General features: G+C 36.7%; 1 protein-coding gene across 12 annotated transcripts in view; it reads right to left on the minus strand.

Annotated features, from left to right (window-relative positions):
• Window positions 1-14,827, minus strand: part of ENAH (ENAH actin regulator) — a 109,917-nt gene that overhangs the window by 33,887 nt on the left and 61,203 nt on the right. For 3 of the 12 annotated variants that reach the window (XM_033099490.1, XM_033099488.1, XM_033099485.1), the window contains exon 4: window positions 3,449-3,505. The exons of 5 other annotated variants lie outside the window; for them this stretch is intronic. In XM_033099490.1, coding sequence (XP_032955381.1) covers window positions 3,449-3,505 — 57 coding nt within the window. Of the gene's footprint in view, window positions 1-3,448; window positions 3,506-5,119; window positions 5,351-14,827 lie in introns of those variants that run through there. 4 more of the 12 variants (XM_033099494.1, XM_033099493.1, XM_033099497.1 and 1 more) reach the window with 2 other exon arrangements.

Below are 14,827 nucleotides of genomic sequence, written 5' to 3' on the forward strand. Positions count from 1 at the left end.
AAATGTTTGCATTAATGAAAATATATAACTTGTCTAGTGAACAGACTGGAATTCTTTCTCTTTTGAAAATTAACATAACGATGTAAAAATATTATCATTTTAAGCCATAGACGAGTATTTAATACTTCGCAGGGAAAAGATGTCTCGTCTCTGTTGGCAGAAGGGGTACATATAGGGTGGGAGGGTAAATTTGAGGAAATATAAATTATTGGGCCAAATATTTTATATATCCAAAAATATTAAATGTGAGCATTTAGCATAGGCAACTCACAAGACCATTTTGGTTTAACTATTTAATATTAATAGATTAAATTCACCAATTAAAATCTATTGATATAAGTTTTAATTCAAATATATAAATTCAAGAAAAAGATGTCAAAATTTCAACTCAATGCTACTGATTTTATTAGACAGTTCTGTTTTTTAAACTAACAAAAGTTGGTATAACTCACAAAAAAACCTAAATGAGAAAAAAATTATCTTTTAATAATTTACAGAAACTGTTTTGGATTTTTTTTAAGTTAAAAGCTTATTCAGCAAACTTGGTTTAAAACTGTGGGTAATATTTTCTGGCTGACATCACTAATTATAAAAATATTTTACTAGTTTATTCATGTACCTGAGAAGTAAAGAAACATTTCAAGGAAGATCCTTTTAAAATGGGGGAGATTTTGATGCAAGAGCAACTCTTAAAATTATTTTCTACATGGTTCTTTGTGATAATGTGCTATTTGTCTTTCCTTAGACATTTTTTAAACAGGGAACAGGAGAGGAGAAGCCTTTCCCTCAGCATTTTCTCACATCTCTATTTAATCTGGTTGCTTTGCTTGTTTCTTCTTCCTAACATCATCAAGTCACAATAATGAGCACACTGAAATTCATGTGCATTTAAAATATAATATAAATATACTGTAAGCACTCATTTAAAAAGTTCTAGATCAATTATGAATTTCAGGTACACGATTACATTTTTCCTTCTTGTCAAACATCCTGCTGGGTCACACACTTGGTAAATCATACCAAAGGCACTATACACACAATGGGAAGCAGCAACGAAGATGAGGCAAAGCTGTCAGCTGCCACCAAATTTTTCTGGACTCTTAACGCTTACTTCACATAGGTCATAGTCCTAAATGAGTATCTGTGTTCTCAAAGAATGCAAAAAAGGTCCTTCCCATACCAATGGGCAAATGATAATATTTTATGAGCATCACGTGGTGGTTAACAGTTCTCTTTTGGAAAAAAAGAGAAGACACAAGTAAACTTGCTTTGCTCCTACTATTTTATCATAAAGAACAATAGCTATTTGAGGGCTACTTTGGTTAGTTTTCTCCGTTTTCTTTCCACAGGCAAAGACAATGGTTGATCTTGAATTTGTCCTGGCCAGAATTCATATAGCATAGTATGTGACATACAGTTTCTAATAAAGAAAATGTGTCCATGTCAATGACATGGTAGCCTGTAAATGATGGAAATCAGAATAGAATATCTCTCTGAACCAGGAATGAATGGCAATTCAATCTTGACTTTAATACTGAGCTTTGGCTAAAGCACATTTCACTTACTGTAACATTTTCATTTTCACAAATATAGCCACAGACTATTTAAAAGCACAGCACCAAAAGACAAATAGGTGTTATTATACACAATACAATCAAATTTAAACTTAGCAATGTGGTTTATTGTTTGTACAATTCAAGGTAATAAATAATGGGGGGAAATCTGCTTTTTAACACATAATTTTACAACTTAAAAAAATTTACTTTTATTAAGGCCAAATCAACCCTTCCTCTGAAACTGGATAAACTGTATCGATTATTCTGCATATGAAACTCAACATATTAAGTAGCAAGTATTGAACATCAAGTCGGTTTTCAAAATGAACTAGAGTCCTAATGACATGAATAGGCATAACCAGTCATGCCTAAGTCAAAAGAGGGCCTAGAAGAACCCCCAGGAGGACGCAGAAAAATCAGAATTAAAAGTTACTAATGAAACATTTAATCTGCAGTGATCTGGGAATCTGGGAAGGAGAGGGCGTTTATAAAAAGCCAAACAATAGGCTCATTGCCGTAACTGCGTCACCTGGAGCAATCTTAAAACTATCCCAAGAAATACACTAGAATTTTCATTTTTGCAAATTTATAACACATGCTTCTTTGCCTAAACCAACAAGTACATAAATTTTAGAATAATTTTCTTTATAGGTAAAGAAACAGTATCGGTAATTCTGAAGAATCACATCAAAAACTCTGATTCACATGGATAAAGTACATACACATACTCTGTTTATATAAACAGAGCTGAACTGTTTATATAAAAATTTTAGCAGTATATCATTTTATAATTTTATCTCTCATTGAAAATCTGGCCAGTCAAGGTATACAGGAGTCCACAAAGGTATATGTATGAGTCAAAAAACAAACGAAAGAAAGGAAGGAAGGAGGGAAGGTGGGAAGGAAGGAAGGAAGGAAGGAAGGAAGGAAGGAAGGAAGGAAGGAAGGAGGGAGGGAAAAAAGAAAGGAAGAAACAAAGAAAAGAAAGAAAAGAAAAGAAAAGAAAAGAAAGAAAAGAAAAGAAAAGAAAAGAAAAAAGAAAAGAAAAGAAAAGAAAAGAAAGAAAAAGAAAGGAAGGAAGGAAGGAAGGAAGGAAGGAAGGAAGGAAGGAAGGAAGGAAGGAAGGAAGAAAGAAAACCGCTTTTAAAAGTCACTTTCTGAACTTGGGTTTTCAAAACAAAGTTTTAGAATCCAATGAGCATAAAAAGAATACAAACAAGGACGTGCACACACACATATATAGATATACCCTTGTGTAAGGATAAGGATATGCATATATATGATTAATTGCAATTTGGGGTGGCTAAGTGACATACCTGGTTTGTTCATGCAAACAATAAATATACGTGTGTATATGAGAATGAGTGAAAAGAAAACACTTTATAAGCCTAAATTCACTTCTAAGCCACAGCTATCTAAACTACTGAACAAAGGAGGCTTTTGATCAGAAGATAAACCTGTCAAAGCTAACACCTGCCGGGCAACGTGTACACTAAAAATTAATTCAAGTTAAGCAAAAGCTCCCTTCCAATAAGACACAGATGGGTATGATTTTTTCCTTCTCTTAAATTCCAAATTAAAAGACTGCTCTCAAAACAGTTAAAAACAAAAATGAACAAACAAAAAACCTCTTTTTGTCGTGTTGGAAGAAGTGAACAAGAATTCATTTTTAGGATCCTAATTCTAATGAAATCCTCACTGAGAAGCCAACTCAAAAGCTGACTAAATCCCCTACATGCATCACAACAAATATCACAACATAAAACAGTTGCTTGCTATCTATCCCAAATACCACAAACCAGACTAAGGGCCTAAGGAAACAAAAGTTATGGAGATGTGCAAGTAGTATGTACCACAGCTTGAAAAAGGAATGTAAACATAATATTGCTTACCACAGAAAATACATCGCAAATTAGTGTTGTCCTGCGTGGCAGTAAGCTTGCTCTGGGCTGCAACAGACACCTTGGTGTTAGAAGCTTCAAAGGACAATGGGGCCATCTGAAGAACTTCACATATACTAAAAGGTGCTTTGAAAGGGTCAAAATGGATTTATACAGACTTCCTATCTAGATCCTCATATTGGAAGCGCTGTAATTTAATAAAAACGTATCCTCTTTACCATTAGAGTTAAAGAAATCTTATGTGTAATTTATTTGTGGAAAAACCCTATAAGCCACAGACCCAAGGATGATGCCCTTATAGCTTACTTATTTCCTGAGTTATACAATCAATTTACATTTTACAATTATATTTGTAAAAGTAAATGAAGCTGAGGTACAGGAAGTCAAGATCCACAGCCATTTATTTCGAGTTCATTTCATATCTACCCTTTTAGTACTGCTCACTTAGGAGAATTTGCAGCTGAAAAAAAAATTGAGGGGAAATGTTTGAGATTAATGTAACGCGGATAAACTCATCTCTACTAGTTGAAAAAGACCAAAGCCATTTTAAACAGCCTACAGCAATGAAAGTGTTTTGCATTTATTGGTGTAAAACACGAGTATCTTCATGTGCTTTGCACTTTGAAAAACATCAAAACTAGTTATTTTTTACCAAGCCACATTTTAGCTTTTTTCCTCAACATGTATATATGTACACATATTTGACAAATTATCTATTAAAATGTGTGGCCACATCAAATAGCCATTCAATATTTAGGCTATCTACATTAAAATTTATTTAAGCATTAATGAAGTAAATTCTTTTTAAGACACAAAACTCAACGAAAAGGTAATAATTTATGAAAAGAGAAAGGGCTTTTATAAAATCAAGGTGACACTCAAAATTGGGGTGGAAAAAAATTATATATATATATTTTTAGTACTACGTTAGTGACATTCAAAACTTTACATGAATAATTTTCTATAAAATCCTAAAGAAGTTCTTTCAGCATGGGAAAGATTTTCTTTCTCCATTAGTATTAATCAGAAACAATGAACAGTTAAAAATATATTTACTTAAAGACTACATAAAGGCAAACAGGACAGTAATTTTGATTTCCCCTAAAACTGTCTTCTTTACATAGTACAATTTATGCTCACTAAAAAAGTTTGCATAGAATCAGAACCAAACCAATTTGTAGTTAAAGAATGCACATCTGAAAAAGGTAAGAAATCTGAAATAATCAAGAGAATTTTTTATTACTTTTAGAAATTAGATTTAATATAATCCAATAAAGTATAAATCTTGTTTTGAAAATATTATATTCAGCATATATTTCCAAACACAAACACGGTACGATTGATAAATGTCACCTTCGCTAAGTACTTCCAACCACACATCCATTATTAAAGCCGCATGCACAATATCTACAGTAATAACATAAAAAAGACCACTGGCATACATATAAAATGTCTACCAAGCGAATTAGATCATTCCAAAGAAGATAAACAAGTTAGAAAATTTTCAACAATTATATTTTAAGATTAAACTTTAAAAAACTCTGTCTTACCAATGTTTTTCAATGACTTCCACAAAGTGTTTATTAAATAAACTTTTAACCTTCAGTTCCTTTAACTCATATTTAAAGGGGTGAGGGGGAGAAGGCAAATATAAAAACTTACAAGAAAAACCTGGGAAATTATCTCTTCTCTGACAGCAAAGAAACTGCCACGGTCCATGACCAATCATTTTGGCAAAAAGTCATCTGACAATAAACCATTGTTACTGCATAAGACAAAATATTTTCAACTCAAAAAGACTCCCAATCTTGTCACAGTTTAAACTATTATTCACCATTATTGCACTTGATTTTTAAGCATCTTCTTTCTACCGACTTTTACTTCTTACCATTACACAAAATGCTGATCTAAATTCTGATCCGGTTGCTTGAATTCTACTGCAGTTTGCATTTCCCCAGGATACTAAATTATTCATTCCATCATAAGCTTATGGCTAACAGCACTTCCTGCTCAGTATTGATGCTATTAACCCCCCTTTTTTTTTCCACTCAGTCAGGGGAGGAGGGCGGAACGTGGAAAAGAACATTCCTTGTCCAGCTTGAGTACATTCAGCATTACGGTGATTACAGCATAATTAGCTTTAGGATCCTCCTAGCATCGATATTCCACATGTCTTACATTTTACTGATGAAAGGACCTTTCTCTTTAAGTTAGCCATATTAAAATAGGTTTAGGGCTGAGAGAAATTAGGATGGGCCCTGAAGAAAAGCATGAATTGAGGAAGTTCGTGTATCAAAAAAGGTAAAATTTAACACCAGTATTAGACTTGCGGAGAAGAAAAATGGCCATCTCTATCAGCTACTCTGACCTTAAAATAGCCTTGTCATGGTGGTTCATTTATTTCTCATGTAGTCGGTAAAACTGCTCTTCTTTAGGCTTCCCCCCTGCCTTTTAACATCCTTTTCCATTAGGTATTTTGTATGAGCAGAGAAATACAGAAACCTTGAGTTTAGTAGATTAGTAGCAGAAAATGACAGGCTGTTTAGATTTGGTTGGCATTACTCTATTTTACTGCTATATACATATAATTACCATAGTAGACCCTTAGCACTCATGTTTTTAACATTAGAGTTCTCCACTATTAGCAGTTAATCCCACGGCAATTTGTAATGGGGACGGTGCCCATCTCAGCATTTTTTCTAAGGATTAAATGAGATAATGTTTGCTCAAAGCTGGTTTTAATTTGATTTGCACCACATCGGCATGCAAATTAGCAATGTTCACACTTTTGACCATCAATAAGGTCCCCAGGTATCACCCTCACGATGACAAAGTTCTACTATACACATTTTTGAGAAGAAATGCAAGCAAATGTGTCTTTGTTTGTTCTCGGGTATCTAGAGCAGACAGGAGGAAGATACTGCAGTCGTATGGTTACCCGCATTCAAAAAAAACAGGTTCTAGGGAATGTAAATTGGTACAGCCACTGTGGCAAATAGTATGGAGGTTTCTCCAAAAATTAGAGATAGAACTGCCACATGATCCAGCAATCCCACTTCTGGGATGTCCAAAGGAAATGAAAGCAGGGTATCGAAGAAATGTCTGTACCCTCATGTTCACTGCACCATTCTTCACAATAATCAAGATACGGAAACAACCTAAGTGTCTGTCAACAGATGAATGGATAAAGAAGATGCAGTGTACACACACACACACATACACACAGACATACTCAAAATATGGAATATTATTCAGTCTTGAGAAGGAAGGAAATCCTACCATTTGCAACAACATAGATGGACCTTGATAGCACGATGCTGAAATAAACCAACAGAAAAAGACAAAGACTGCATGGTATCGCTTGTATGTGGAATCTAAAAAAGCCAAACTCAGAAACAGAAAGTAGAAAGTGGTGGCCAGAGACTGGGGGGTGGGGGAAATAGAGAAGTTAGTACAAAAGGTACAAACTTTGGATTTCATGTAAAACACGGTGACTGCCGTTGATTTAACACTGTATCGTATAATTGAAATTTGCTAAGAGGGTAGATCTTAAATGTCCTCACCAAAAAGAAAAAGAAAAATTAAATATGTGAGGGGATAAATTCATTTTATTCCCTTATAAGCAAATACGAAAATGATTGCTAACGGGTGATAAATTGCTGGTAATTATTAGGCTTGACTGGCAACATTCTCCGTATGCTTCTCACTCTGGCATCTGTTTTGTAAGCCATTTATTTTCAGTTGTGGGATAAACTGACTCTGCTTCCTGCTAAAGAAACTCAGAGTGAAGCAGAAGTTGAGGGGCCTATAATTTACCAACCCTGTTCTAGCCTAACACTACTAAGGGCAAGAGGGGCTCGCGTCCCACATTCATTCCTCGGCTTCTTCCTTGAGCACAGATCAAATCACACCCCGCCCCCCACCTTGTTCCTAAGGGCATCATGAAGTACACGCTCAGAGAAAACACCACATCCAGGTAGAATGCCACTTTAACAAACATGAGTAGCTTATTCCTGGAATGCTAACTCTAACCAGTGCTGCTAACTATTCATTACACAAACGAGAAATCTAGGACCCTCTTCCCCACTTCCTTCTCTTTTATTACTACTGTTTAACCCATTTCCAAGTCCTATTAATGCAACCTCCTCGTTTCTCTCTCCAAACCCCATTGCCAGTGCTCATGCTCATGATGTCTTGCTAAGAATAGTGGTTTTCAAAGTGGGATATGTATATATATCCCAGAACGCTCAACATCCATTGGGGTGGGAAACAGAATAGTAACACTTCTACTTCTGTTAAATATTTTTCTCATCCTTTTTACATTTCTATTCTTTGATGGTGTTTAATGTATATGCATATACATTATACATATATATATTAGTGCATATACATAAAGTGTGTATATAGTATATACAACATAGTTGTGTATTAGGTGAGGTGGTAAATGCATTTTATTAGGGGATAAGCTCAAAAAGTTAGAGACCTCCATCCTAGACTATTACAATAGCATCACCTAATCAAGCTGTCCATCGTGACCTTGGCACCTCTCCCCTTCCCCACAGTAGCCAGTGATAGTTTAATAACTTAACCAGATCAGAGCATTGCCCTTAGTAAATAAAGTCTTTTCAATGGCTTCCCACTGCTCTTAACATCAAAATCCAGTTCTCTCTCCTCATGATGTGACCACTGCTGATATCATCCAATTCATACTCTGTTGCTCTCTGGGCTCCAGGTACACCTGGGCTCTAGGTACACTGTCTTTCCGTTTTTCAAATGTGCTATATTCTCCTTCTGCAAGGCCTTTCTAGACACACACATGCCTTCTGATAACTCTTCGCCTGCTCAGCTGGTATGCTTCCTTTTGCACTAATTAGAACTTTCTAGTAGTCAACACGCAATTGGAGTTACTATTAGCCCCCACAGAACTAAGATAATTATTTCTCCCTCCTTCACTAGGAATTCTTATTTCCTACTTCAAGCATTTTATTTTTTTCCTATTAGCCGCCTCAAGAAATTTGAAAAGATAATAAGCATAAATATAAAATTAATATCAATTTTTCTAAAAAATATGAAGTCAGTCTGAAGACTTCAGAAAAGAGTTTTAGTACAATATTAAAATTAGGCGAAGTGGACCAAACTCGTAAGAGAAATAGAATTAAGAGACAAAAAAATATGAAGTTTCTAAGGTAATGCTCTTGGGTGTGGGGAAGAAAAATGAAGGCTGGGAAATTCTGAGCAAAAAAACAGCCTGGGAACTAAGAAAATAAACCAGAAAGTTCACAAATTGGTCAAGCATTCATCTCTATTTTTGTTTCATTTCACATAGAAAACAACTACACAATTCTGCTTTACACAATGTACGACGTTTTAAAATGTTTAATTTTTTCAAACTAAAGAATCTGAGAAAGATTTGCTTTTAATCTCTTTATTTAAAAAAATAAAAGTTAAGATTTAGTCATTACTTTCACTGTACACCATACTCATACAACTTCAAAACAAGAAAACCAATTGTTAAAACAAGAATGTCAACTGTTGAAACTTAGAAAGCATACTCAGATACATGAATGTATACTTTTTATTAATGATTTAGTTTTCAAACTGTCATGCATGATACGTGCTACCAACTGTATGAACCTTGAAAAAATTGGGCAAAGTAAAAGAAGCCAATCACAAAAGATGGCCTATCGCACGATTCCATTTCCAAGAACTGTCCAGAATAGGCAAATCTATAGAGACTGAAAGTACATGAGTGGTTGCCAGGAGCTGGGAGCTACGGAGGAATTGGGAGTGGTGACCCAGGATGGGGGTGGTGATGATGGCTTAGGGGCATAGGGCTTCTTTTTCGTATGATGAAAATGTTCTAAAATTATGATGGTGGTAACTGCACAACCCTGTGAATATGCTAAAAACCACTGACTCATTGTACACTTTAAATGGGTAAAAAGCATTGTATGTGAAGAAAAACCCAATAAAGCTGTCAAGGGGAGAAAAAAGTGCTGTGCTGTGTTCTTTATTTCAGAATTGTTTACAACACAAAGTTGAATAATATCTCAATGCCTATCACTTTTCCACTATGGAAAATATTAAAGGTGATTACCTCTGGAGTGGTGGGGTTTCAGGTATTTTCACTTCTTTCTGTAAGCTTTTCTGTACAGCTTAAAATTTTATATTAAGCACATGACTTTTTAATCAGAAAATAAAACGTATTCTCACTTGAAAAACAAAATGCTGTGCTGGAAATTAAGAGTTTTTGTCAAGCGGAGCTCTAAATGGCTCTAGTTTCTGATGAGAGAATTAGACATGAAGAACAAAGGCAGTGCCTCCACGGTGTCTGGAAAGACTGCAGAGCCAGGACCCCAATAACCTTTCCAAACACTAGAGCTGATCTGGGAAGGCATAGGGGAAGTTCCTCTGCCATCAGGCTGTTTTCAGCAGGAATCAAAACCAAAGGCATTTCTTCGGTCACGAGTCTGAACACACACCCACTCAGGATGGTTTGTCGAAAACCAGGGCTGTCCTAGTTAAGCCAGGACAGCTGTCTGCTTCTCCGTGGGGTCCCCAATGCCCTTGCCTTTCTCCTTCTCTCTGCACATTCATGATACTTTATTCAAAAATATATAAAATTTTATAATAAAATAGTTTTTAAAAACACTTTTGTTGACTACGTTAAAAACCAAATAAACTGGGCTTGTTTACCACACATGAAGTTTATTTAATAGAATTACATACAAGTCAAGTTATTGGGGTGGGCTGTCAGCAAGGACAGAAAAATAAGCTTGTTCTATAAACAAACAATCATTAACTTGAGTCTCTGAAATGTAATTACATCCTTAACAATAGGTGTATCTTTATTTTACTACTCTTTAAAGAATATATTGTCTCATAATAAGTAGGCCATAAATTTGGTATGCCCATTCAAACATGGTGGGATATTGTTTAGATGCAACATCAGTATATTCAGACAAAGAAAATCAAAAGGGCCGTCAGCTATGTTGCCCAACTTATAAAAATCAAGGAAACTTTAGGGATTGTCATGTTCCCATTCTTAATACTCCATAAATGTTACTCAACAAAGTAACTTTTTTTCTTCCAGGAAAACTGTGCACAAAATACTTACTGCCATATTGTAAACGATATTTTTAGTATCTCAGTTCAATTTGTAGGCTTATTTTATTCTAGTGTCTTCATGAGACATTTTCCACGTTCCATCTTAAGTCTTTTACTACTCACCCTCTAGAAATAAAAGATGTAAAAGCAGCAGCAATGCACCGTTATTTAAAAACAAAACAAAACAGGGGGAGAAGAAAAAAGAAAACTTCATTATCAGCAAGAGCCCAGAAGGAAACACAGTATATTAGGTTGGTGCAAGAGGAATTGCAGTTTTTTGCAATTATTAACCTTTTAAACCACAATTACTTTTGTACCAACCTAACAAAACCCCAATACCAACTGGCAGAGCCTAACTTCTTTCCAATTTGTTGTGTGACTGCTGAATTACTACTTTGTATCATCTATTTAGAGTCAGCTGTCTGTCTCACTAGACTTCAAGGTGCTCAAAGCTAGTTATCTGTGTCATATGCACCTCCCTATTAATAGCCAGCAGGACAGTGTTTGGCACATAGTAGGTAACTGAGCATTTTTTTTAGGTATATTGGAGTTTTACAGAATTGAAGTGACTTAGAACTCATTAAAGGTATATTATGTGCTAGCTGTATTCAAAGTACCTTTACATATATCAATCCATCTCAATAATGTAAATGGAGAGAAAATAAATACGAGCATGAGTGAATCTGTATTATCATTTTGTAATAAAGGAACAGGAGAAATATACGAGACAAGACATATTTAAACCAAAGTTAGGAAAATAAAATTGTCTTGCTCAAAAAGCAATCTTTACGTGGATGGGTAAGTAGGGGATCCCTACATAGCCAAATTCAGTAGACTATAAAGAAATAACCCAGAAAATCTATACCCAAAGTTTTTAATGGACTGTAAAGCGGGGACCCCACAAGCTTCCAGGAGAAAAAAAAGGAACTCTTTAAAAAGCAAAAAAAGAGGCCTGGTCCCAGCCAATTCCCAGAGTGAAGAAATTCAGGTGAAGGCAAGTTCTTTCCCTGGCTTATGACCAAGAACCATTAGGAGAAGGCACAGGGCACAGAGCCATGTTAATGGGGGGAGGACTTTCCAATGGGGGGGTGTCTTTAGAAAGGCAATCTGGCTGTATCTCCCTAGCAACCATCTTCTGCCACACTTGTTTGGAAGCCGCTGCAGGGATCACACTGTCACTATTCGCAAGAAAACGAAATGCACAAGAAAGATGGGTGAAAAGTTTTAAACAACACTACTTCAAATTCACATTTTAATGAAAAAAGGGTAAATTTTTGCAGAAGTAATTGCGGGGCTCACTGACAATGCGGAAATATCACGGAGTCCTTCAAACCTAGCTCTTGTCTGGGATGTGATACTTAAAACTAAATGTGTACTATCCAAACAGGTGAAAGTACCTACGTAAGAGAGGAAAGAGGTAACGCAAGCTGATTTACCCAAAGAATAGTTTCCCTTTGGGGCAGTAAAACAGTTATTGGCTTCCTAAGAAAAAAATTCTAGACACTCAAATATCTGTTCATTTAAAGAATACTATAAATTACTATTATTGCATTAAATACACTTGAGAGCTGTTTATATATCATAACATGGTCCAGTTTGTAAGATTGTATGCGACATTAAAAATATGTATGTATGTCTTCTGGCCTTCAGCAGAGAGACACTTTGAACAATTGGATCTGTATGTGCAAAGAAAATCTGTTAATAAGTGTCACTGTATTAGCACTGCCACTAACTTTGGTTCTGCCAAACTTATTCTACAGTCCAGAAATGTGTTTCAAGTGTTTGGGGAAAAAGTATATCCCATAGTGGTGAAAGAGGGAAGAGACGGTGCAAGGACCTGGATGGAAGGGAGAGTGTGTTTACTTAATACAGAGTCAAGAAGGGTCCGCTCGTGAAGGAACTAAGGGTCACGTGACATTAAGGAATCTGTACTTGATTCTAAGAACAACAGAACGCCATCGCAAGACTGTCTGGTTCACACAACAGTAGGTATGCACTCCACTCTGCCTCCTACTCCCAGAAGGCCGATCCCAAGTATTATCTGCAGAAGACACTAGAGACCCATTTCCCGGGAATCCAATGTCACCCATCTAGTCATCGTCTTCAAACGGGGGATGTACACTTCTAAGGCTTAAAGACAAATTTAAATCCACTGGGACCAGTGATTCTAAACCTGAATAAGTAATTTTGTCTTTAGTACAGTACGACCAGTAAAGCTCGGGACAGTATTTGCACAGGGAACTCCTTGATGAAAATGTGTTTCTTCCTACCTGACGGGCACTGTCACAGCCACCCACCCCGGAGATTTTCCAGAAAACAGAAGTCATTTGTTTGCTAGCACGACTCTTCTCAGAAATGACAAAAGTCCACAGAAAGAGCAGGTCTACCTTCTACAAATTCTACCTTGCCCTGAGTAGTATGCTATTTTTGCTTATTTCACTTCCTAATTTCCACTCTGTACCATTGATGGTGCTTATCCTGCCGATGTTTCTGACCACGTCTTATAGTCTCTACGCAATTAACAGACCCTGAAGGTCACCAATTTTGATGGACTCATTTCTGCTACTCTCATAGCATGTGACATAGTACCTTATTAGGAGTACAAAGAATTCAGTCCACTGTGGCTTTTCTTTTGGATTATGAGACCATCTACCTCTCAGGCATTTTTTTATGGATTTATGAAACAACGTCACAGTACTCTTCACATATAAAATAACTGATTTCAAACATACCACTATTAAACACCCTCTTCAAAAGTTTGCTTAGCAATTTCCTCTCTGGCCTCGACCACATAAAACAGGGATGCCTGTTCATTCAGAGGCCCTGCCCCAGGGTACGCATGCTCCTTGCTAAATACAAACATGGACACCGCAACGGTCCACCATCACACTTACGAACGGATAAAAGCATGTCCAGAACCAAGCTGTCAAAACTGTGGAGCAGGTTTGCCTGCCACTGTGTGTTGTGACTGGTCCCACCAGAGAGGAAAAGGTCCCTGTAGTTCATTTCTCATCATCGATGGACAAGATAGATTCTGCTGTATTAAAAGCTTCTCCTCCCTGCCCTCTGCATCCGTCTTGCAAAATTCAGACTCACATCCAGCAAACGTTTCCCTCATTTACAGGCAACAAATATGATTACAATTCGGGAATACAAGCAAAGTAATTATATACAAATTACTATTCTCATGCAGGAAAACATGGAAGTAATCATGGAGGACATCCTCAGATCACTGCAGTACCGTTAATTAAATTTCAAGCTTATTGTAAAACAAGCAGGAAGAGAACTGAAGTCGCCAGCGAGACCCGTGCCAGACAACACAGTGTAAGATGCCCCACTGCCAGCGATACAGAGACAAGAGTGAGACGCAGGCACAACAGTATCTGTCTGACAACAAACTTCAGGCTAAAATTACTTCCTATAAGATTTATCAGAAAAATCACATATTTCTCTGTTAGTCGTTTAATCATTTCCACTTTGGAGCAGGACAAGATATCCTAAGTCCCACACTAGAAAACTAAAGCCACGCTCATGAAAAACGCAGTATTAAACTCGAGTTATGGTCAAGCTAAAGCAGCTTTCCCAAACACTAGTGATCAGGAACTTAAAAATCATGGAAGTAAATATGTTGCCATTTGTTTATTATAAATAATAACAAATACCCGAATGGGATATGCCTAGAATCAAGTTTGTTATGTACGGACCAATATCCTCATCCTCTTCGTCTCCATCTCTGGGTACCATCTCCACCAGTGGCCAAATGACACGTCTCATTCTCCCCTTCCTGGCCTGTCCATTGCATCTCACTGACGTAGTGGAGAAGGATAACGACAGAACTAGATCTGGTACGAATGCCCGTTACGCCACTGTTTAGCTGTGGACCCTTGAGTCAGGCCAGTGACCTCCTGTAAGCCCCAATCTCGTCGCTAAAACAAAGATACTACCAATATTGCAGGGTTGTCACAAAGATTATCAGTAATATATGTGCCCACGTAGGACCTGGCACACAGCTAGTACCCAATAAACAGATCACGATTCCTGCCTTAGAACTGCTTTAAAGACTAAGTGAGGACATGAGTAGGCCTAGAACAATGCCGTGGCAGGGAGAGTGGCACTAAAAAAAAGTTTGTCGCATCCTCTTCTCTCTGTTTCTTTCCTCTCTATACTGCCATTTCAGGCCACATCTTTCTCACCGATGTCATCACAACGCTGTCCCTACACTGATCTCCATGTTTGTAACCACACGCTCACCAATCCATTACA

The sequence above is a fragment of the Rhinolophus ferrumequinum genome, chromosome 27 (genome assembly GCF_004115265.2).
Source record: "Rhinolophus ferrumequinum isolate MPI-CBG mRhiFer1 chromosome 27, mRhiFer1_v1.p, whole genome shotgun sequence".
NCBI lineage: Eukaryota > Metazoa > Chordata > Mammalia > Chiroptera > Rhinolophidae > Rhinolophus > Rhinolophus ferrumequinum.